This window comes from Dendrobates tinctorius, unplaced genomic scaffold (assembly GCF_039654945.1).
Source record: "Dendrobates tinctorius isolate UK_male_01 unplaced genomic scaffold, ASM3965494v1 ptg000075l, whole genome shotgun sequence".
Lineage (NCBI taxonomy): Eukaryota > Metazoa > Chordata > Amphibia > Anura > Dendrobatidae > Dendrobates > Dendrobates tinctorius.
Window position 1 is genome coordinate 19,373,889 of NW_027361743.1, and position 25,112 is coordinate 19,399,000.

The 25,112-nt window shown below is 48.2% G+C and overlaps 1 protein-coding gene across 1 annotated transcript in view; it reads left to right on the forward strand.

Moving 5' to 3' along the window:
* The window catches only part of XPO4 (exportin 4), a 175,300-nt gene that overhangs the window by 46,513 nt on the left and 103,675 nt on the right, over window positions 1-25,112 (forward strand). The window contains exons 2-3 of the mRNA XM_073583047.1: window positions 243-348; window positions 15,325-15,466. Coding sequence (XP_073439148.1) covers window positions 243-348; window positions 15,325-15,466 — 248 coding nt within the window. The remainder of the gene's footprint in view (window positions 1-242; window positions 349-15,324; window positions 15,467-25,112) is intronic.

Genomic DNA, 25,112 nt, shown 5'->3' on the forward strand with positions numbered 1-25,112 from the left:
CGAATATAATAGCAAAGGTGAGAACCTTGCATCTGAGTTATAAATCAGCAAATCCTTTCTGACATGGGCCACCCGTCAGAGGACTTCAATGCAATCTGACCATAGCTTTAGTCCCACCGCTTATCATGAACGTGTTGCCCACCTGTGAAGGGGTAGATAAACAGGAAATCGGTCCTAAATGAAAATAAAAGGCTAAAAATGTTAACTTCCTGCCTGATGTGAAGTCTTTTCTACTTTTCTAGGCTCCGCCATCCATGGTCAATAATGAACAACGGCAGCATGCAGAACACATATTTCTCTCCTTTAGAAAATCAAAGTCGCCCTTTGCTGTCTGCAAACATATATTAGGTGAGTACGGTGATTACAAAGATACCTGCTGATGAAATCCGTCTTGTGGTTGCTGTTTAATCTTTATTTTCAGTTTTGAGTTAATGATATGCTCGTGCTTCGGGGCGGCCTGTGGGGGGTCTTTATGTGGTATTCATTAGGTATTCATCTGAATGGCTTATGACAGGTCACTGATCCCTCACTGACCTGCCCCTTATTGTACATAATGAATAGTATATATAATCGGAAAAAAAATCACTTGCAGCAGGCAGACGGCGGTGTCTGCGCTGCAGCATCATAGCACCTGCATTTATCCATATAATTCTTTTATTTCATGCTATAAATAAATTCATAAAAAAAAGTGTCTGAAAATGCCGCTACCTGCGCAGTAGCAGCTATCAGCGATCCGTTAGCTGCAACTGGGCAGACGTCGGTGGCGCCATTTAGCTAGAGGGAAAAAAAAAAGCCTCCAAGATGGCACCGCCTGCGCAGTAGCATTTACTGGATGACCGATAGATGCCACTGCGCAGGTGCCAGCGGCGCCATCTTGCTAGAGACAAAAAAAATTCTCTCCACTAAGATGGCGCCGACTGCGCCTGCGCAGTAGCTTCTACCGGTGATATGATAGGTGATTCCTCGTCGGCGGCGCCATCTTGCTAGAAAAAAATAAAAGCTGCCCCCTGCTCATTGGCATCTATTGTATCGCCAATGGATGCTACTGGGCAGGCGCGTCCGGCGCCATTTTGAGATACTTTTTTTTTTCTTTTATATGAATTTATTTATAGCCTCAAATTAAAGGATCAAATACACATTACACATGCAATCATGCTTTTTCAATATATATATATATATATATATATATATATATATATATATGTATTAACTATGTAAACTAGGGGGCAGGTCACTGAGAGATAGTGAGCTGTCAGAAGCCAAGAGCTGGGTGCCCCTCCTTTGGCTGTTGTGGTGGCTTGTCCCGCTTTTGATTGACACCACTTGGCTTCCCAGAGCGAGTGCTATCTAAAGTAAGGCTATGTTCACTCGTTGTGTTTTTGCTGCTTTTTTTATGCAAATTTTAACACCTTCACCCCCTAGGGTGGTTTGCATGTTCATGACCGGGCCAATTTTTACAATTCTGACCACTGTCCCTTTATGAGGTAATAACTCTGAAACGCTTCCATGGCTCCCGGTGATTGACATTGTTTTCTCGTGACATATTGTACTTCATGTTAGTGGGAAAAATTTCATTCAAATAACTTGCGTTTATTTGTGAAAAAAACGGAAATTTGGCGAAAATTGTGAAAATTTCGCAATTTTCCAACTTTGAATTTTTATGCCCTTAAATCACAGAGATACGGCACACAAAAAACTTAATAAATAACATTTTCCACATAATATTAATCTTTATTTTTATATAGCGCTAACATATTCCGCAGCGCTTTACAGTTTGCACACATCATCATCATTGTCCCCGATAGGGCTCACAATCTAAATTCCCTATTAGTATGTCTTTTAGAATGTGGGAGGAAACCGGACTGCCCGGAGGAAACCCACGCAAACACGGGGAGAACATACAAACTCCTTGCAGATGTTGTCCTTGGTGGGATTCGAGCCCAGGACCCCAGCGCTGCAAGGCTGCAGCGCTAACCACTGAGCCACTGTGGCCCACATGCTTACTTTACATCAGCACAATTTTGGAACCAAAATTTTTTTTGTTAGGAAGTTTTTCTCATTTTTGCAACACCATTTTATTTTTACGGACCACATCACATTTGAAGCCACTTTGAGGGGTCTATATGATAGAAAATACCCAAACGTGACACCATTCTAAAAACTGCACCCCTTAAGGTGCTCAAAACCACACTCGAGAAGTTTATTAACCCTTTAGGTGCATCACAGGAATTTTTTGAATATTAAAAAAAAAAATGAACATCTAACTTTTTTTTCACAAAATAAATACTTCAGGTTCAATTTTTTTTATTTTACCAAGGGTAACAGCAGAAATTGGACTGCAAAAGTTATTGTGCAATTTGTCCTGAGTACGCTGATACCTGATATGTGGGGGGGAACCACTGTTTCGGCGCATGGCAGAGCTCAGAAGGGAAGGAGCGCCGTTTGACTTTTTCAATGCAAAATTGGCTGGCATTCTGATCGAACGCCATGTCACGTTTGGAGAGCCCCTGATGTACCTAAACAGTGGAAACCCCCCACAAGTGACCCCATTTTGGAAACTAGACCCCCCAAGGAACTTATCTAGATGTGTGGTGAGCACTTTGAACCCCCAGTGCTTCACAGAAGTTTATAACGCCCGGGCGTGAAAATAAAAAATTCTTATTTTTTACACAAACATGATCAATTAGTCCACAATTTTTTTATTTTCCCAAGGGTACCAGGGGAAATTGGACCCCAAAAGTTGTTGTCCAATTTGTCCTGAGCACACTGATACCCCATATGTGGGAGAAAACTACTGTATGGGCACACGTCGGGGCTCGGAAGGGAAGTAGTGACGTTTTGGAATGCAGACTTTGATGGAATGGTCTGCGGGTGTCATGTTGCCTTTGGAGAGCCCCTAATGTACCTAAACAGTGGAATCCCCCCACAAATGACCCCATTTTGGACACTAGGCCCCCCACGGAACTTATCTAGATGTGTGGTGAGCACTTTGAACCCAAAAGTGCTTCACAGAAGTTTATAACGCCCGGGCGTGAAAATAAAAAAATCATTTTTTTCCACAAAAATGATATTTTTGCCCCCAATTTTTTATTTTCCTAACGGTAACAGGAGAAATTGGACCCCAAAAGTTGTTTTGCAATTTGTCCTGAGTAGGCTGATACCCTACATGTGGGGGTTTCCACTGTTTGGGCGCATGGCAGAGCTTGGAAGGGAAGGAGCACCATTTGACTTTTTCAACTCAGAATTGGCTGGAATTGAGATCAGACGCCATGTTGCATTTGGAGGGCAGCTGATGTGCCCAAACAGTGGAAACCCCCCAATTCTAAATCCAACCCTAACGCCAACACACCCCTAACCCTAATCTCAGCCCTAGCCCTAACCCTAGCCCTAACCCTAATGGGAAAATGGAAATAAATACATTTTCTTTTAATTTTATTATTTTTCTCTAACTAAGGGGGTGATAACGGGGGGTTTGATTTACTATATATGGCGGTTTTTATGTTGGGCAGCTGTCGCACGCTAAAAGACGCTTTTTATTGTAAAAATAGTTTTTGCATCACCACATATTGAGAGCTATAATTTTTCCGTATTTTGACCCACCGAGTCATGTGAGGTCTTATTTTTTGCGGGACGAGTTGACGCTTTTATTGGTACCATTTTCGGGCACGTGACATTTTTTGATCGCTTTTTATTCTGATTTTTGGGACGCAGAATGAACAAAAACCAGCGTTTCTTTTGGGGGAGTGCATTTACACCGTTCCGCGTGCGGTAAAATTGATAAAGCGGCTTTATTCTTCGGGTCAGTACGGTTACAGCGATACCTCATTTAGGTCTTTTTTTTATGTTTTGTCGGTTTTATGCAATGAAAACTATTTTATATAAATAATTTTTGCATCGCTTTATTCTGCGAGCTATAACTTTTTTTTATTTTTTCGCTGATGATGCTGTGTGGCGGCTCGTTTTTTTGCGTGACAGGATGACGTTTTCAGCGGTACTATGGATATTTATATGCGTCTTTTTGATCGCGTGTTATTGCACTTTTTGTTTGGCGGTATGATAATAAATCATTATTTTCTCCTTTGTCTCATTGGGGGACACAGAGACTGTGGGTGTGTGCTTCTGCCGTCTGGAGGCCGACACTAAGTGTACAAAAAAAGAGTTAGCTCCTCCTCCGCCGCATACACCCTCGCCCCTAGGCCGGGCGTAACTCAGTTTTTGCTTAGTGTCTGATGGAGGCACACGCAGTCTGGAGCTCCAGACTAGATTTTTTTTTTTTTTTCCCTCCTTTTTCTATGAAGATAAGACAGGGGCGACGGATCCTATAGAGAGGGTCCGATCTCCCCAAATCATCAACGGGCGACCACGTGTGAGTAACCCTCCACGTGTCCTCTCCCGCACCGAGGGACACATCTGGGACTTTTTGCCAGACAACCATTTTTCTTTTTTATTTTTTAAAGAGGGGAAACGCATCCTGATAAGAGGATTCGGTTTCCCCATAACTTCATCAGGCGAGCACGTGTGAGCAGAACCCAGGGGTCAGCCTCCACGTTGTTCCTCTCCTACAACAACAATTTATAGAGGCCCCTTCCACCCCTAGGTAGTGAGTCCAGGGGTTGAATTGGAGGCGCAGGTGAGCCGAGGGGTCTAGTTACTGGACGTGGCCGAGTACAGGGGGCAGAAGTCCCCCCCCCCCCCCCCCTGCCGGGGATGGAGCCCACGGCGGATGGCCCTGCTCACCTTTAATATTAGGGAGATCCGTCTCTCTCGCTCGCCTCTCTCCTGGAGCGCACCGCAAGTTTGCCCCGGTGAGTAACGGTAGAGGTCGAGGCCGTTTGCCCAGAGTGGCGCTGCACCCGGACGCCGCGTGTACCGGAGTGCGGCCGGAAGCCCGCCGGCGGCCCCCGCTGCAGGAGGAGGCCCGTGAGTATCGCGCGAGGCCCCGCCCGCCGACTTCCGGTGGTAGCCGGAAGTCCCGCCCACTGACGTCGCATGGGGAGACGCTCTGTATAGGAGCAGGAGGCCTGGAGGTCAGGGGGTGGAGAACGGCGGGCGCACAAGTCCCGGAGCGGAGACTTCCGCCTTACCACCTCGCGTCCACGCATCCGGAGTTTCCCGGGGTACTTCAAACAGGAGTGGGACGCTGCCGGTGGGTGAGTGCAACTCCGTTTGGAGAACCGCACTGGTTGTCAGGGAAGGGGTTACCCTCCTCCTCCTTCTACCCTGCCTTCAGCTTGTGCAAGTATGTCTGCCAAAGGGAAAGCTCACTCTTTCCTATACGCGGTTTGCGTGTCCTGTGGGGTCAGGCTGCCAAAGGCACAGGCGGGTAAATTTTGTGAAGCCTGCGAGTCGGAGCGCGCCCAGGAGCCCCCCACTGTTTCAGAACCCAGGGGTCAGGACCCCCCGGAATGGGCGGTGTCCTTATCGCATTCTATGCTGTCCCTTACAAGGGCAATTGAATCCCTTCAAGGCCCGGGCAGGGACAAGGATGGTGGTCTGCCAGCGGGAGATAGCTCGTCCTCGTCTCAGGACCCTCCAACCGTTAGAGGCCGCTCCAGTACCAGGCAAGCTCATATCAAAAGGGCTCGTTCCCCGTCGGCCGGGCCCTCCGGGGCTTCGGCGGCGGGTATTAGGGCATCTCGTTCCCCGTCGCTGAGCTCAGGGAGCAATCAGGATGAGGGCGAGGAGGAGGAGGCCTGGAATCTAGAAAGCCTGGGGTACCAGGACTCGGTGGACAGTCTCATTGAGGCAGTCAACCAGACATTAGAGATCGAGGACGATGTGCCCACAGCCTCAGGTCACAAGGTCTCTTTCAAGAAATCCAGGCGACCACATAGAAGGTTTGCCACGCATCCGGAGTTTGAGGAGCTAGTCCAGAAACATAGAGAACACCCGGATAAGCGTTTTGCAATGCAAAAAGCGCTGCAAGCAAAGTATCCGTTTCCTCCTGAGCTCCATAAGGGTTGGGTAGAGTCGCCAGTAGTGGACCCACCGGTATCACGTTTAGCATCAAGATCGCTATTGTCGATACCCAGTGTTTCTTCTATAAAGGACCCAACTGATCGCCTCATGGACGGGCTTGCCCGCTCGGTATATGAGGCAGCAGGGTCGGCTCTGGCCCCCTCCTTTGCGGCAACTTGGGTGGCTAAAGCCATGGTTTCGTGGGGGGACGCTCTGTATAAGGCCCTCCAAGACAGGTATCTGCCCGCGGAGGTCTTGGAGGTGGCAAATCAGATATCAGGAGCGAGTGATTATCTTGTCAGCGCCTCACTGGACGCGGCCGAGTGTTCGGCTGTGGCGGCAGCAAATGCGATCGCCATTAGGCGTGCATTATGGCTGAGGCTGTGGAAAGCGGATTCTATCTCTAAAAAATCCTTAACCTCATTGCCTTTTCAGGGCAATCGGCTGTTCGGTGAGAAGCTTGATAGGCTTATCTCAGAAGCCACAGGGGGGAGAAGTAGTTTCCTCCCGCAGCAGAGAAGTTGCCCGGCATTCAGGCAAACGCAGAGGCGTTTTCGGCCCTTTCGTAGCCCCTGGGGGGGGACTTCGGCCAGGGCATACTCCTCCGCAAACGATGGCCAGAGTAGGGAAAAGCAAACCTCTTACAGGGCCAATCCGCTGGGTAGAGGCCGAGGCCGTTTGCCCAGAGCGAGGGGGGGCCAGATCCCAAAAGCCTCCAGCTAAATGACTGGAGGCGCTCCGTACCTACGGACGACAGAGTGGGCGGACGCCTACTAGGGTTCAGCCACGTTTGGGTCGCAGTGACACGCGACACTTGGGTGGCAGAACTAATATCGTCCGGGTACAAGATAGAGTTTGTCGGACGGCCGCCACAGCGATTCTTCCGTTCCCGACTTTCCAAGACAGATTCGCAGGCGGAAAGTTTGTTACAGGCTATAATGACGCTACAGCGCAAAGGGGTCATCGCCCCAGTGCCGCAGGGCGAAGAGTCGCAGGGGTTTTACTCCAATCTGTTTTCGGTCCCCAAAAAAGACGGGACTGTGAGGCCAGTACTGGATCTAAAGATCCTGAACAGATTCATCAGGGTCAGGCGATTCCGGATGGAGTCCCTCCGCTCGGTCATTGCAGCCATGGATCCAGGGGAATTCCTGGCCTCGATCGATGTGCAGGATGCATATCTACATATTCCGATATTTCCCCCACACCAGAGGTTCCTGCGATTTGCGATCGGAGGACGACATTTCCAATTTGTGGCTCTGCCCTTCGGTTTAGCCACTGCCCCCAGAGTCTTTACAAAGATAATGGCGGTGGTTATGGCCATCCTGCATGCACGGGGCATAACGGTGTTACCTTACCTGGACGACCTTTTGGTAAAGGGGCCGTCGTTTCAGGAGTGCCAGGACAATGTCAGTATCACTCTGGATACCCTGGCCCGTCTAGGCTGGTTGATCAATCGGAGCAAGTCGTCCTTGGTTCCAGCCCAAGGAATCGTGTTCCTAGGCATGATTTTCGACACCTCCCGGGGGCTGGTGATCCTCCCTCAGGACAAGGCGCGAAAAATCAAGCAAGGGGTATGGAACCTTCTACAGCCGGGCACCAGATCCATCCGGTACGGCATGAGTGTGTTGGGCAGAATGGTGGCGGCGATGGAGGCAATCCCGTTTGCCCAGTTCCATCTCCGTCCGCTTCAGCATGCGCTCTTGTCAGCATGGGACCGGAGGCTGCTGTCTCTCAGTCATCGGTGCAAGTTGTCTCCTTTGGTCCGACGTTCACTCCGGTGGTGGACTCGCGACTCGTCTCTGGTCCAGGGGAAACCCTTTCCCCCGGAACAATGGTTGGTGGTGACGACCGATGCAAGCCTGCAAGGTTGGGGAGCAGTTTTCCAGAGTCACACAGCCCAGGGGCGGTGGTCCATTCAGGAGATAGTTCTCCCGATCAACATTCTGGAGATACGGGCAATACGATTGGCCCTGCAACATTTCCAGTGTTTCCTGAGACACCGGCCGGTGCGCATTCAGTCGGACAATGCTACAGCAGTAGCATATGTCAACCATCAAGGGGGCACGCGCAGCCAGGCAGCCATGCGCGAGGTCGGGCTGGTACTGCGTTGGGCAGAGAAGAACCGCGTGGTAATTTCAGCGGTGCACATTCCGGGAGTCGAAAACTGGGCGGCAGATTTTCTCAGCCGACAGGGGGTCGCGGCAGGGGAATGGTCCCTGCACCCCGAGATCTTTCAGCAGATCTGCCAACGGTGGGGGACACCAGACGTGGACCTTATGGCATCCAGAGAGAATGCCAAAGTACAAAGGTTTGTCGCTCGATCCCTCGATCCGCAGGCAATCGCAGCAGACGCTCTGGTGCTCCCGTGGAGCCAGTTTCGTCTCCCGTACTTGTTCCCCCCGCTTCCGCTGCTTCCAAGAGTTATCAGGAAAATAAGGAGAGAGAAGGTTCCAGCAATTCTGCTGGCCCCAGACTGGCCCCGGCGGGCCTGGTATGCAGATCTGGTTCAACTAGTGGTGGACGTACCCTGGCGTCTTCCAGATCGGCCGGACTTACTGTCCCAGGGGCCGATCTGCCATCCGAACTTAGGGGCCCTGTGTTTGACGGCGTGGCCATTGAATCTTGGCTGTTAACACAGGCAGGATTCAGGCGCGATGTGGCGGCCACGATGGTGAGTGCCCGAAAGCCTTCCTCGGCGAGAGTATATCATCGAACTTGGGAAGTTTTTTTCCGTTGGTGTAGGGATCGTGAAGTGGCTCCTCTGGTTTTTTCGATCCCCAACGTACTGGCTTTTCTACAGGCAGGGCTGGACGCAGGGTTGGCTCCGAGTTCGCTCAGAACGCAAATCTCGGCCCTGTCGGTGCTTTTCCAACGAAAAGTCGCTTCCGTCTGGCAGGTTAGGGCGTTTATGCAGGGGGTCGCACATTTAGTACCCCCCTATAAAGCGCCGACGGAATCATGGGACCTGAACTTGGTGCTCAGGGCCCTTCAGGAGGCTCCTTTCGAACCATTGCAAGAGGTCTCCTTACCTTACCTGTCCAGAAAGGTCGTTTTTCTAGTAGCTATAACGTCTATTAGGCGGATTTCGGAATTGGCGGCCTTATCTTGTAAACCGCCGTTCCTGACCTTTTATAAAGATAAGGTAGTTTTAAGGCCAGCTCCTCCCTTCTTGCCGAAGGTTGTGTCTGCATTTCATATCAACGAAGACATTGTCTTACCCTCATTTTGCCCGGCACCGGTGCACAGGGTAGAAAAGGCTTTGCACACCCTGGATCTTGTAAGAGCTCTTAGGAGGTATGTGACAAGGACAGCGCCATTCCGCCAGACAGACTCTCTATTCGTGGTTCCAGAGGGGCGGCGGAAGGGGCTCGCTGCGTCCAGAGCGACTTTGGCCAGATGGGTTCGCCTGACGGTCCAAGAATCTTATCAAATCAGTGGCACGCCGGTTCCGGCAGGGATCAAGGCTCACTCGGCACGGGCAGTGGGTGCCTCATGGGCACTGCGACACCAGGCTTCAGCGGAGCAGGTGTGCAAAGCAGCTACCTGGTCCAGTTTGCATACGTTTGTCAAACATTATAACGTACATACCCAGGCATCCTCGGATGCAAGCCTGGGAAGAAAGATTCTCCAGGCAGCAGTTGCGCACCTCTAATCAGGGGCGCAAATTAGCATGGATTGGGTGAGCTAAGATCCCGCCCAGAGGACTGCTTTAGAACGTCCCACAGTCTCTGTGTCCCCCAATGAGACGAAGGAGAAACATGGATTTTTGTGAGTACTCACCGTAAAATCCTTTTCTCCGAGACGCTCATTGGGGGACACAGCACCCACCCTATCAGCCAGTTGGCATTTACTTATTTTGAGTTATACAAATCCTTGTACAAGGTTTAGGGTGGCCCCTTTTTCAGACATATAGTTTCTTGCCTGAGTTTAAGGCGCGTTCTCCTACTGCTTATGCACTAAACTGAGTTACGCCCGGCCTAGGGGAGAGGGTGTATGCGGCGGAGGAGGAGCTAACTCTTTTTTTGTACACTTAGTGTCGGCCTCCAGACGGCAGAAGCACACACCCACAGTCTGTGTCCCCCAATGAGCGTCTCGGAGAAAAGGATTTTACGGTGAGTACTCACAAAAATCCATGTTTTTGCTTCGTTTTTTATTTTTTAAGGGGTTCGCTAAAGGGGTTAACTAATGGGACAATTTTATAGGGCGGGTCGTTACGGATGCGGCGATACCTGATATGTGTACTTCTATGTTTTTTGGGGGTTTTTTTGTTTTATTTTATTTCCAAAAAATGGGTTTATTGGGGGATTTTTTTTTTCCTAATTTGTTTGGCGATTTTTTTTTTTTTTATTTTTAATTACACACTTTTTTTTTTTTTTTTACTTTATTACATAGTCCCAGGTGGGATATCACTGTCCTGTGACAGATCGCTGATCTGTCACATCACAGATCACTGTGACAGATCAGCGATCTGTCACAGGCACTGCTGCAGACTTCCTCATGCCTGCGCTTTGCAGGCACTGAGGAAGCCGGCTCCCTGAAGGCCCCCGTCGCCATCTTGGATTCGGGGGCCTGCAGGGAAGGAGCCCCCCGCAGCAGCGCTGCACATTGCGCTGCTGTGGGGGGCTCAGGGAAGCACGGAGGGAGCCCCCTCCATGCCGATGCTTCCCTTTAACCCCCGGTACACCGCGATCATGTTTGATCGCGGTGTGCAAGGGGTTAACGCGTCGGGGGCGGTCCGTGACCGCCCCTGACACTTTGTGCCAGGTGTCAGCTGTGATAATTAGCTGACACCCGGCCGCGATTAGCGGCGCTCACCACATGGGCGCTGCTGATCGCGCTAGACGTACTATCCCGTCCATGGGCATAGGGGCCTGGGTCCCATGGACGGGATAGTACGTCTGATGTCAGGAAGGGGTTAAACTGCTTTTTTACAGTACCAGTAAAAGCTATGAGATCGGGTATATCTACTTGTTCTAAAGACACAGCAACCGCAGTATCAGTATATTGTGATTCTCCTTCTGTACTTATGTATGCCTTGTATTGCTTATGTTTATTGTACTTGTCTATATTTGCCCCTTTTCACATGTAAAGCACCATAGAATAAATGGCACTATAAAAATGTGTAGTAATAATAATAATAATAATAATAATATTATAATAATTGGGATTCTCCCAAGTTTAAACCATAATGTCTTGGTCTTCTCACCTCAGAAAGGCAGATAGGATTAGTACAGGTTAATGATATTTGTGATGTGTAAAGTAAACAAATGGACCAACGTGTGAAATTGAATAATGCCCAACCAACCCCTGGGGCCCACCAAAATGTGTAAAAGTAAACCGTGTCCTATAAAATCAGTGCTCTGCCAAGGTCTAAAGGCCCTGTCTCACATAACGAGATCGTTAGTGAGATCGCTGAAACGTCACCCATTTTGTGACGCAACAGCGACCTCGCCAGCTATCTCTCTACATATGACACATAGCGGCGACTGGGCAATGTCGCTGATCGTGCTTGAATGTCCTGGGCCATTTTTTGATCGTTGGCGTCCCGCTGGCCAGCATGCATCGCTGTGCTTGACACCAACGAGCGACCTCGTTGGCGCCTAAGGGACGTAGGTGGGAGTCGTCAGAATAGCTAAGCACTTAGTTACCCGCTGTTTACCTTGGATACAAGCTCCCAGCGTGAGCACGCTGGTATCTAAGGTACACAGCGGGTAACTAAGGGTCTGCTTACAGCAGTGGGAGCTCGCTGATGGATGGTCTCCCGCTGCCACACGCAGCGATGCGTGCTGGCCAGCGGGAGACCAACGATCAAAAAATGGCCCAGTACATTCCTGCACGATCAGCGATACCCGGCGGGTGGGCTGGTCGCTTATGCGTGCCACACACAGCGAGATCGCTAGGAGATCGCTGATGCCTCACAAAATCAGCGATCTCGGTATGTGTGACAGGCCCCTAAGTCGAGGCACCTAATTTTACCACAAAACACTGGGAAAACATATTTACTTGAGTATAAGCCAGGTGTGCACGGCTCCCTCATCCCTATCCTGGTATGCACGGCCTCCTCGTCCCTATCCTGGTATGCACGGCCTCCTCGTCCCTATCCTGGTATGCACGGCCTCCTCGTCCCTATCCTGGTATGCACGGCCTCCTCGTCCCTATCCTGGTATGCACGGCCTCCTCGTCCCTATCCTGGTATGCACGGCCTCCTCGTCCCTATCCTGGTATGCACGGCCTCCTCGTCCCTATCCTGGTATGCATGGCCTCCTCGTCCCTATCCTGGTATGCACGGTCTCCTCGTCCCTATCCTGGTATGCACTGATCCCTCGTCCCTATCCTGGTATGCACGGCCTCCTCGTCCCTATCCTGGTATGCACGGCCTCCTCGTCCCTATCCTGGTATGCACGGTCTCCTCGTCCCTATCCTGGTATGCACGGATCCCTCGTCCCTGTCCTGGTAGGCACGGCCTCCTCTGGTCCCTGTCGTGGCAGGCACGGCCTCCTCTGGTCCCTGTCGTGGCAGGCACGGCCTCCTCTGGTCCCTGTCGTGGCAGGCACGGCCTCCTCTGGTCCCTGTCGTGGCAGGCACGGCCTCCTCTGGTCCCTGTCGTGGCAGGCACGGCCTCCTCTGGTCCCTGTCGTGGCAGGCACGGCCTCCTCTGGTCCCTGTCGTGGCAGGCACGGCCTCCTCTGGTCCCTGTCGTGGCAGGCACGGGCTCCTCTTTTTTTTTTTTTTTTTTTTTTTGACAACCAGCACAGGCAAAACAGACACTTGTCACCATTATCTTGGTTGGTTATAAAAAATAGAAGGGTCCCCACACCTGTTGTTGTGTTTTTTTTTTTTTTTAAATAAAATTCTTTTTAAAAAAAAACTGCGTAGGGTCCCCCCATTTCCCATTTTTGACAACCGTAACACACTGAGCAGAGTGTGAGAAGCAACTGTAGTTTTTTCCTGCTTTAGTTGTCAAAGAGAGAGGGGACCGCACAAGTTTTTTTAAATAAATGTTTTCAATTTATTTATTGCACAGGCGCCAGCTGGGGAATGCTCCCATCATTGTACACCTGCTCTTGCTACCATCAGCAAGACCAGATGTAGGATGTTGAGTGTAGTAACCTATTTGCCTCCAGTTGCAGCTGCTGGCTCTCACACGCTGTCATCTGTATCTCAGCATGGGAACTTTAGCACTGATAGGCGGAAACAAACTGATCACCGATCAGAGCTGGTGTGTTTATCGCGCTGTCACATGTTCGGGACCCTTATTTGAAAGGGGTCTGAGTTCTGGTACCCGAACCAAATGTTTTTTATTTTTTAAATGTTTGTGTAACCCGCTGGACCTGAACATCCACGGGTTCGCCCATCTCTATTCATGATCACGAATTTTAATGCACTAGAGTAGAATATGAATGTAATAAATCTATTGCTAGTGTTTCTTTGCAGCATGTGTAATATACACACATTTGCAATCTCGCACATCTCTGCCACATGCACATTTATACATGTGAGCAATAGTGCAATATCAATTGTAATAAAAAATGACAACTTATATGTTACTAATGCCTGGATAATGCATAGCCAACCCTGGGTAGTAAACAATCAATACAAGCTGACAATGACTAGTATATTACCTAAATCAAGAGTCACCATGGGAAATAGCAGCAGGTGCTATATCCTCCCCACAACAAACGCCGTTTCGCCTACGCTTCCTCTGGGGGCGCAGCTGCCTTACCCACCCCTATCCAACATCTTGATTTCACTGGTTTCTGCGACCTCGCGATGCCGTCATCAGTGTTTCAATTGGTGGAGCAGTTAGCAGTCTGCTCCCTCTTCGACCATTTAAGCTTATGCAATTGATTGTCTCAATGAAACTGGAGCGATGATGTTTTTGCCTGCTGTGAAACCTCAGTCTGCACCGAGCAAAGACCGTATCGGTGCGATGAGTGAAGTGAGCGTTTGTGTTGAGGGAGCTGTGGGAGATGTCCTACTGTGTTGGGAGCTGTTGATCTTGGTACAAGGGCTGACTAACCGGAGCAGTATGGTTGGCTGCTTTTTATAATCTTCATAAAAACAGTCAATTATATAGTTTGATCTGCTTAATATTATAAAATATAAAGAAGTGAACAGAATTAATTTTGGCGTTTTGGATTGGTCCTCCATAAAACTCAGTCTCTCAGGAAAATTAATTAAACCACCCCTGGCATAGAAACATCCGATTTAAGGCTTTATATACGCACATCAGTATTTTTGGTCCGTTTGACTATACCAAAACAAGGAATAGATGTCCACCTTTCAATTATAGTTATTTTCTTTGTAAGTTTGACTTCTGTTTTTGGCTTACAAACACTGATGCAAAATACTGATGTGCGAATAAGCTGTAAAAGATCTCTCCTCCAGCTTTGCACTGATGAGAGGCAAACATCCTGAAACACTTGTCTGCAAAATGGAGTTTATTTGGCTGTTTATCTGAAGTCTTCTGGCAGAGCCCTTTAAAGGGTCAATATTGACTTTTAGGACTGTTGGAGCCAATAGATGGCGCTAGAGTTTCTTCCTGCTCTAAAAACACTGATGCAACATACTTTGTGAAAACTAAAGTTTGTGTCAGACTCAAGACTTTTATTTCACGATTGTACAGACAACACTACAATGGAGATAATTTCCTTGATCTATCCTTCACAGTATCAAGACTATTCAATATAGGATGGGTCCTCGTGTCTACAACAATCACATTGGATAGAATGTTGGGTGGTTCATGCCGCCCAAACTGTGGCTTGCTTACCTTTCATCGTTCCTGCATGATAGCAGCCTGGTATATTATTCTCTGAAACGCTCTGGCGTTTTATTTTGGGGATCTGGGGACCATATCTGCAGCGAATAGTCCGGCTTTGCTCCCGGCCGGCACTTCCCAGCGCCGATGCAACTCATTGACAGGTCTCTCCTTCATGTGTACAAAGGGAGAGACCTGTTAATAATCAGCGGTAGTGCTGAGTTGCGCAGAACTAGTTTGGTTTCCAACTTTGGCCGGAGCATTTTGGAGATTAATGTATCTGGCTTCAATCGTGCCACAAACAACCTCTGCAAGTCTGATCATGCCGCCCTCTTGTAAGTCATCTATTCCTTATTACCTGCAAGATGTCTGTAATGAAGCGAGGGTGTGACTGTTGGATCAGACTACGCAGAGTTTGTTGTCTGTTGCCATGGAGACACATGGGCTTTCAGAGGAACCGTAAACGCAAATTTGTGGAAAAAAAATATCTGTGGTAACACCAATTACGTGACTAAAAAGCTTCATAAATGCTTTATATAAGATTTTGTTGCCTGCTTATGTTGTCAGTGACATAACTACTTTTTTTTCTCCTATGTTTTTACTCACAGAAACCAGTAAAGTGGATTACGTCCTTTTTCAAGCTGCAACGGCGATAATGGAAGCTGTTGTAAGAGAATGGATACTGCTGGAAAAAAGTAGCATAGAGTCACTCCGTACATTCCTACTAACTTATGTCTTACAAAGGCCCAAGTAAGTGCAGACAGTACCTTCACAGGCTCTGTGTACTGGTTAGGCAAGTACTACATTACACCTGTATGAAAGGAGCAGCAAAGTTTTTATCCATGATATTATATAGCACTGTGTACTTACAATTGCTCATTTTGCCTTTCTACCCAGCTAATTCTTCTCTTTTTCATTTGATCTATGACATTTCAGGATTAAAAACTGACTAGCCGAATCCTTCTAAGCTCTATGTAGAGACATTAGGTCAATTTTCCCTGTATGCGTTGTAAATCACTGTAAAAGTCCCTGGCAGGGGGGAGGGAGCAGCTGGGTCAGGAGTTGAAGAAGGGAATGATAAATGTAGGGACAAAAGACTTCCTGTTTCTACAGAAAGCAGAGAAAAGAGAAGAATTATCTTGGTAGAAAGGAAAATGAGCAATTGTAAGTACACAGTGCTATATAATATTATTGCAATACATTAAGAAGATAAGAAAATTTGCATATATTGCAGTAATCATATCCTATATCACAGTGTACTTACAATTGCTCATTTTGCCTTTCTTCTCAGGAAATTCTATTTTTTTTCTCTGATCAGTGTAGAAACAGGAAGCCTCTTTTACCTGCATTTATCATTCCCCTCTTCAACTCCTCCTCCTGCCAATGACTTTTGAAGTGACTCATACAGGGAAAAATGACCTCCTGTTTCTACACAGAGCTTAGGAGGAGTCAGCTAGTCAATTTTTAATCATGTGATTTCATAGACCTAATGGAAAAGAGAAGAAATATCTGGGTATAAAGGCAAAATGAGCAATTGTAAGTACACTGTGATATAGGATATGATGACTGCAATGTATTAAGAGCATAAAAATTTTGATGGGGGGAGGAGGAGGAGTGCTTCTTTAACCCCTTCCCAAAGTTTGAAGTATATATAATATATACACTGCTCAAAAAAATAAAGGGAAGACTTAAACAGCAGAATATAACTCCAAGTAAATCAAACTTTTGTTAAATCAAACTGTCCACTTAGGAAGCAACACTGATTGACAATCAATTTCACATGCTATTGTGCAAATGGAATAGACAACAGATGGAAATTATTGGCAATTATCAAGACACCTTCAATAAAGGAGTGATTCTGCAGGTGGGACCACTGACCCCATCTCAGTACCAATGCTTTCTGGCTGATGTTTTGGCCACAAATGTGCATGTGTCTGCACAAACAGTATCTTTTCTGTCCTGTCCTGTCTAGACAGCTTGGGCCCCACCGTTTGCTCAGTCTGTTCTCTGCCTGTGTTTGTGTCTCATCTTGTCTCACCGACAATATATGTTTGGGGGCTGTCTATTACTTTGGGGATCTGCTCCAGGGCAGTTTAGATTTCACCTTTCTATCTTTAGGCTTAGTTAGTTCTCCGACTGTGACAAAGCGTCTAGGGTATCGTAGGAACGCTCCACGGCTACTGCTTGTTGTGTGGATAGGATCAGGGGTCTGCAATTCGCTTAGTTACCAACCTCTCTGGTTTTCTGGTGGCTTAGCCTGTTCCTGCCATCCTCCTCGGAGACCCATTCATAACAGACAACATGCTGGTGGTCAAGGACAAGGGGGGTGTCCTTTTCTCCTTCGCCTCATTGGGGGACACAGACCATGGCAGCGCCGAGGGACACCATCATAGGGACACAGGACCTGGGTAAGCTGTATAACTGAGCTTAACCCCTTCTCAGCAGTATTGCCTGCCCCCTTGTTTTCCCCCAATGCAGTACCTTACAGGGGCTGTCATACAAAGTGATGACAGCACTCCCACCTTTACGAGGTACCTCTACATAGGTAAACACACCAAACTGTGTACTGGAGTACAGCAGGAACATGGGGGGAGTTGATCTCTCCAGCAGAAAAAACAAGCTGTGGTACAAGAAGCTGGCTGTGCGCATCGTACAGATGGTAATGTACAACTCTTTCGTGCTATCACGATGTGCAGGCCAGATTGGGATCTTCCTTCATTTCCAGGAGGTGGTGATCAAGGCCATAATATTTGGCAGTCAGGAAGGAGCAGGCCTCACTACTTCTAGAACTGAATGCCCATGTTGTACCAGGCCAACATTTCCCATGTGAGGACCCTCAAACTGCAGAGGAAGGTCGCAAAAAAGGTGAAGTGTGTTATGGAAGGGGGGTATACGAAAGGACACCATTTATCAGTGTGAAACCTGCCTTGACAAATCTGGTCTGTGTATGAAAGACTGTTTCAGGGTCTACCACTCAGCCATGGACTAATAAATCTATGTCTGAATTGAACAACTCGCATATGACTACCTGACATAAACCACACAACTCGTATGCCAACCTAATGCACTCTACACTACTCGCATATGCCACCACATTAAAAAATTCACCAGGAAAACACTAGATCAATTCCAATATAGAGTCACTTGTGGGGCGGTCTCCACTGTTTAGGCTCATCAGAGAATGTGAAATGTGACATGACACCCGCAGACTATTCCATTAGTGTTCCAAACTTCAATCCTCCCTTCCCGAGCCCAGCCGTGTGGCCAAAGAGTAGTTTGCCCCCACATATGGGTTATTAACAGACTTGAAAGAAATTGCACAACGATTTTTGTGGTCCATTTCCCCCTGTTACCTTTGTGAAAATAAAAAAAAATTGGGGCTAAAAACATTTTTGACGATAAAAAAATTGGATTTTTTTTTTTTATTTTTTTTTTCCACACGGCTCAGCAAAATAAATTTCTGTGAAGCACCTAGGGGTTCAAGGTGCTCACCACATATATAGATAAATTCCTTGGAGGGACTTAGATTCCAAAATGGGGTCAATTGTGGGGGATTCCACTGTTTAGGAACATCAGGGGGTCTCCAAACACGACATGGTGTCCTCTCTCGATTTCAGCCAATTTAGTAGATCCTTCAATAGGAGAACAAAAAGGAAATCCAGCAAGAACTCAGCAAACCCCAGGGTTGGAGTAAAATGATGCTTCTCTTTATTTCTTCAACAAGGTATAAAAACGACCCACAAGAATCAGAAACCAAAGTACATGGCAGAAATAAGCGCAAATGGGACTACGCGTTTCGGCGGCCTAATCCGCCTTCTTCACGGTCCAAACCTAATCTGCTCCTTGTATGTGGAGCCATATAAAAGGCAATCCTGAATAAAATTAGTGCAAATAATTACAAACGTGTGCAGAAAAAAGGGTTTAACCAATTCTCTACTGTGGATTAACTAACAGCATTGCTACAGAAAAGACAACTTTTTCTTATGTAATAAAAAATACAAATAAACGTCCTAGTTAATGACATGATGTATAGGATTTTTTTTTTTCTTTTTTTCCATCCTATACATCATGTCATTAACTAGGACGTTTATTTGTATTTTTTATTACATAAGAAAAAGTTGTCTTTTCTGTAGCAATGCTTTTAGTTAATCCACAGTAGCGAATTGGTTAAACCCTTTTTATTCGGTCGTCCATGACAGCACCACCTGAGAGAGGGGATCCGCCCTTTAGGAACAGGAAACCTACAGATACAAAAAGGGTGGCACCTCTCCCACGCATCAGTTGGTTTCCTGTTCCTAGAGGACAGAACTCTCTACAGATCGTCCGTCATGGAGTCGTCATGAATACCCAGGCCGGCTGACCGACCCAGGTAGCGAGGGGGTCTCCTACCTCGGTCAGTGCGGGGTCCCTGGAAGCGCCACGGTGGGGCCGGGTAGGTCACCACGGCAGTAGACGAAGCAGGTGGAGCAGGGGTCCGGTGGATTCCGTCTCCGGAACGCCAGCACCTGGTATGTATGCCCCGGGTTTCCTGCTGCGCTCCCCCGGGCCCGGTCCTCCCGGTCGATGCTGGCCCCTGGCGGAGGTCATGGCGGCGTGCTCGTGGGGCTAGGAGGCATCCCGAGCAGGGGCGCTGCGCGGCTCCCTCGCGCGAGCTCCCGCAAGGCTCTGGTGAGCGCCGGAAGTGACGCGGCGGAAGGGGCGGAGCCGAAAACGCTGATACCGGAAGTCGGGTGCCGGCCGGCCTCCGATGCACGCCGCGGGTGAACGCCTGTCCGGGGGTCGCGCGGCGGCCTGGGTAAGGCGGGGGGGGGGGGGGCGGAGCATGGGGGAGGGAGTGCGCGAAAGGATCCCGGGTGGGTGGTGCTATGGCCAGGTACCTGCTGACCCGGACACCAGGAGGCCATATAAGGCAGATGGGGACGCTGCTGGGGTGCTTCCGAAGGCCCCAGCGATGGATACGACGGAAGCCCCCATAGACCAGCAGGACGAGGCGCAGGAGCGCCCGCCAAAACAGGCCACGACAAAACCGCATACGAGTGGCCAGCAGAAGAAGCAGAGACGAACAAGCGACCAAAGCTGCGAAAGTTCCTCCAGGAAGGATCCCCCTGCCTCCCTCTGTGATCTGGTACCTGCTTCATCTGCATGGGTAAGAGATCTCCGTGAATGTACCCTGATGCAGTGTTCCCTTATGTTTTTTTGCAGGGGAAGAAAGCTACGGGAAAACAGAAGCACAGGGAATGTGCCGTCTGTAGTTGCCCCCTACCAGATGGCCACCCTAAAAAATTATGCCAGCCATGCAGACGGTAGGGGTTAATAAAGACAGGGAGTCCAGGGGTAGATTGTCAGGCCCTTATATTCTCCCCTGTTTATACAGGTAGCGGAAGAGACACCTGACTTCACTTCAAAACTGAGAGAGATGATCAGGGCAGAAGTGAAAGTCTTACCTCAAGGTGAACCTTCTAGGAGAAGAGAAGCTGCTAGTGGTTCAGGCTCGGAGGCCTCAGTCACCCCTAGGAAAGGTGACAACTCCTCGGCCTCCTCGTCGTCTTCCTCGGATGAAGACTCTAGCCGGTTCTGCTTCCCCTTAGATCAGATGGACAGATTAGTGAAAGCAATACGGTCCACCATGGGGGTAGCGGACAAAAAACGGGAACTCTCAGCACAGGACATAATGTTCGAGGGTCTAGACCCCAAAAAACGCAGAGCTTTTCCATTAAACGATAAAGTCCAGAGCCTAATTGACAGAGAATGGAAGAGACCGGAAAAAAGGGGCTCCATGCCACCAGCCTTTAAGCGGAGATACCCCTTTGATAACCCGGTAGTAAACAGATGGGATAAAGCCCCGAAACTAGACGCAGCAGTAGCCAAAGCGTCTAAAAAATCCGCCATACCATTTGATGATATGGCCTCCTTGAAAGATCCGCTAGATAAAAAAGCAGATTCTTTTCTTAAAGGGACATGGGAGATGTCAGCAGGTGCATTAAGACCAGCGGTAGCTGCCACCTGTACAGCCAGATCCATGATGGTCTGGCTAGATCAGCTGGATTCCGAACTAAAAGACGGAGCTTCAAGAACATCTATTCGGAAAAGTTTGCCGATCATTCAGAATGCCGCGGCGTTTTTAGCCGATGCTTCAGCAGACTCTACAAGAATGGCGGCTAAAGCCGCGGGTCTATCTAATGCAGCGCGAAGAGCGCTCTGGTTAAAATGCTGGCCGGGAGATATTCAAGCCCGGTCCCGTCTCTGTTCTATTCTTTGCGAGGGGGAGTACCTATTCGGCCCCGTCTTGGACGAATTGTTAGAAAAAGCTGGAGATGACAAAAAGAAATTTCCCAGTCTCCCGAACCCCTCTTACAGGCGTCCCTTTACTAGGAAAGGTTTTTTCCGGAGAAGGCCGTCCAGAGATCAGGGCAGATGGGATGAGAAAAAAAGGAAAGGTACAGGATTCATGTTTGGAGGGGGGCGCCAGGAAGGTCCAGCTCGGGATACGAAAAAGCCGCCCCAATGACTAGTTGCCCCGGTAGGAGGGAGACTAGCTGCCTTCTACCCATCCTGGTCTCTGATCTCTAGTAGCAGCTGGATATTGGGGATAATAGCCGTGGGACTACGACTAGAGTTTTCTAGGGTCCCCCTTGATCAATTTAAAATCACCCCACTCAGGTCTTCTACTTCAGAACAGGCTGCCCTGGAGGCCGAGGTTCATGCCCTGTGCGCCAAGAAAGTCCTAATGGAGGTTCCAGAGAGAGAATGGGGGAAGGGATTCTACTCCCCTCTGTTCCTGGTCCGCAAACCAGACGGCTCCTTTAGGACGATAATAAACCTTAAGGCCCTCAACAAGTTTCTGGTCATACGTCCGTTTAAAATGGAAACCATTAAATCTACAATAAAATTGCTGTTCCAAAACTGCATTATGGTGGTGTTAGATTTAAAAGACGCATACTACCATATACCCATCCATGCAGGCCATCAGCGGTTTCTCAGAGTGGCGGTTCAGTTGAATGGGTCAATTCGACATTTCCAATATGCGGCCCTCCCCTTTGGAGTGGCAGTCGCTCCCCGAGTATTTACTAAAGTGATAGCGGAGGTCATGGCCCATCTACGTGAATCAGACATTCTGGTGATCCCCTACCTGGACGATTTTCTTATTGTAGGCAAAACGGCGAATCATTGTTTACAGCAGCTACAAAAGGCAATGTCTGCCCTAGGACGGTTAGGATGGTTGCTGAACGTCAAAAAATCTCGGTTGCAACCAATGAGAGTCCAACAATTCTTGGGCCTAACTCTAGATTCTGAGAAACAGGAATGCCGTCTGCCTCCGGAGAAGCTTGTTCGCCTCCATTATCAGATCCTGAACGCCTCCAATAACCCCACCATGTCCCTCAGGAAAGCCATGTCCCTTCTAGGCTCTCTCTCGGCCTGTATCCCGGCAGTCCAGTGGGCCCAGTTTCATGCAAGGAAACTACAGAGCGAGGTCTTATTACATCAAAAAGTCCTTGGGGGTTACTTGGAGGGACAGCTAACCTTGTCCCGTAACACAAGGGAGTCCCTAGAGTGGTGGTTAGATAAGGATAATTTGTCTAAAGGGGTGCCCTGGGAGTATAACGTAACCCGCATAGTCACCACGGATGCTAGTCCTTCCGGTTGGGGAGCTCATATGGGTGAAATACTAGTCCAGGACCAATGGCAACATCATCAGTTAGGAATGTCGTCTAACCTAAAAGAATTGACAGCAGTGGAGCAGGCGGCTAAAAAGCTCCTTGTGTATCTACAGGGCCATCACGTGCGAGTGTTCTCCGACAATCAGGTCACCGTGGCATATATCAATCACCAAGGCGGGACCCGTTCCAGACCCCTGATGATTGTAGCAGAGCGGTTGTTCCAACTAGCAGAACAATACTTTCTATCTTTAACAGCGTTCCATATAAAAGGAAGAGACAACATCACGACAGACTTTTTAAGCCGCAATCAGCTAAAGCAAGGGGAATGGTCCCTAAACACCTCCATATTCAATCTGATTGTACAAAAGTGGGGATGTCCAGAGGTAGACCTCTTTGCCACCAGAGACAACAGGAAATTGAAACAATTCTGCTCCCTAAATCCCAGAGAGAATCCTCTGGCGGTAGATGCCTTCCTGATAAAGTGGGACTTCAGACTAGCCTACGCCTTCCCTCCCCTATCTCTTCTACCCCTGGTGATGAGGAAAATCAGGAAAGACAGAGCGAGGGTTATAGTTATCGCTCCTTTTTGACCCAGGAGAGCATGGTTCTAATGCCTCAGGACCATGTCGGTGTCCGATCCTTGGGTTCTGCCGGACATCCCGGATCTCCTGTCCCAGGGCCCAGTCTTCCATCCTCAGGTGGCTGGCCTACATCTGACGGCGTGGAGTTTGAACGGTAATTATTAGAAGAGAAGGGCTTCTCCTCAGACCTAATTAACACCCTACTTAAGAGTAGAAAAATCATTACCACGAAAATTTGTTAGAATTTGGAAAAAATTCCTTCAAAACTCAGGTGTAGTCGCGGGGGATTCAGCACCTATAATTCAGATATTAGAGTTCCTACAAAAAGGTCTGGACATGGGGCTTTCTACCAGTACCCTTAAAGTACAAGTGTCAGCCTTGGGGGCCCTTTTTAGCTGCAACATCGCTGGTAATTATTGGGTAAGCAGGTTCATTAAGGCGGCAGGTAGATCCAGGCCAATAATGAAGGATAGATTCATGCCGTGGGACTTGAACCTAGTCCTCACTGCTATGACAGAAACCCCATTCGAACCTATCTCGTCGGCTTCCCTAAAAAACCTGTCCCTCAAAGTAACCTTCCTGGTAGCTCTAACATCAGCCCGTAGAATAAGCGATATCCAGGCTTTATCTAGGCGTCCTCCTTATTTACAGTTCAAAGAGGATAGGGTAATACTTAGACCTGATCCAGCGTACTTGCCGAAGGTAGTTTCTAGTTTCCATAGGACACAGGAAATAGTTCTCCCATCCTTCCTCCCTAATCCAACTAACGAGAAAGAAAAGAAACTACACACCCTGGATGTTAGGAGAGGCCTCATAGAATATCTGACAGTCACCGATCCCTGGAAGAAAGATAATGCCCTATTTATCTCTCATCAAGGCCCCAGGAAAGGTTGTAGGGCATCGAAAAATACACTAGCCAGATGGATTAGAGAGGCGATTTCAATAGCATACACCTCAAAGGGCAGGTCGCCACCCGGGAAGCTGAGGGCGCATTCCACCAGGACCATGGCGACCTCATGGGCCGAAAGATCAGAAGTCTCCATTGACCAGATATGTAAGGCGGCTACTTGGTCCTCTCCAAGCACCTTTTATAGTCATTATAAGCTAGACCTGGGTGCTTCCACAGACCTCTCTTTTGGTATAAGGGTGCTGCAGGCTGTAGTCTCTCCCTAAAGCTGATATTACACTCTGTAAATCTCTCAGGTGGTGCTGTCATGGACGACCGAATAAAGTCTTAGTTACTCACCGGTTAACGGTATTTTTCGGAGTCCATGACAGCACCTGTAGATTCCCTCCCTTTAGTTTAATTTGGGTGTGCACGTCTTTCTCTTGAATATGCTCACTGGTGATAAAAGTTTATAATTGTAAAGAATACTGTACATAAACCATGCATTAACCTTGAAAGTCCTCTTGTGCTCTGTAATCCAACTGATGCGTGGGAGAGGTGCTACCCTTTTTGTATCTGTAGGTTTCCTGTTCCTAAAGGGCGGATCCCCTCTCTCAGGTGGTGCTGTCATGGACTCCGAAAAATACCGTTAACCGGTGAGTAACTAAGACTTTTCTGCACACATGTTTGTAATTATTTGCACTAATTTTATTCAGGATTGCCTTTTATATGGCTCCACATACAAGGAGCAGATTAGGTTTGGACCGTGAAGAAGGCGGATTAGGCCGCCGAAACGCGTAGTCCCATTTGCGCTTATTTCTGCCATGTACTCTGGTTTCTGACTCTTGTGGGTCGTATACCTTGTTGAAGAAATAAAGAAAAGCATCATTTTACTCCTACCCTGGTTTGCTGAGTTCTTGCTGGATTTCTCTCTCTCTCTCTCTCTTTATATATATATATATATATATATATATATATATATATATATATATATATATATATATATATTACACACACCCCCACACACACCGTATATACTCGTGTATAAGGCCTGTTTCACACTTCAGTTTTTTGTGTCCGTTAAAATCCGCCAAAAAGGCGGAAAAGCGGATCCGTTCGTAACTGATGTGAACGGATGCCTACGGATCCGCCGAATGAAGAATTTTAAAGGAACCGCTGCCCAGGAAAAAGAGAGAGAATTTTTACCGTCCGCCAGAAATGATTTCAGGGTTAAATTTCCGGCTGAGATCATTCCTCCGGGCATGCGCAGT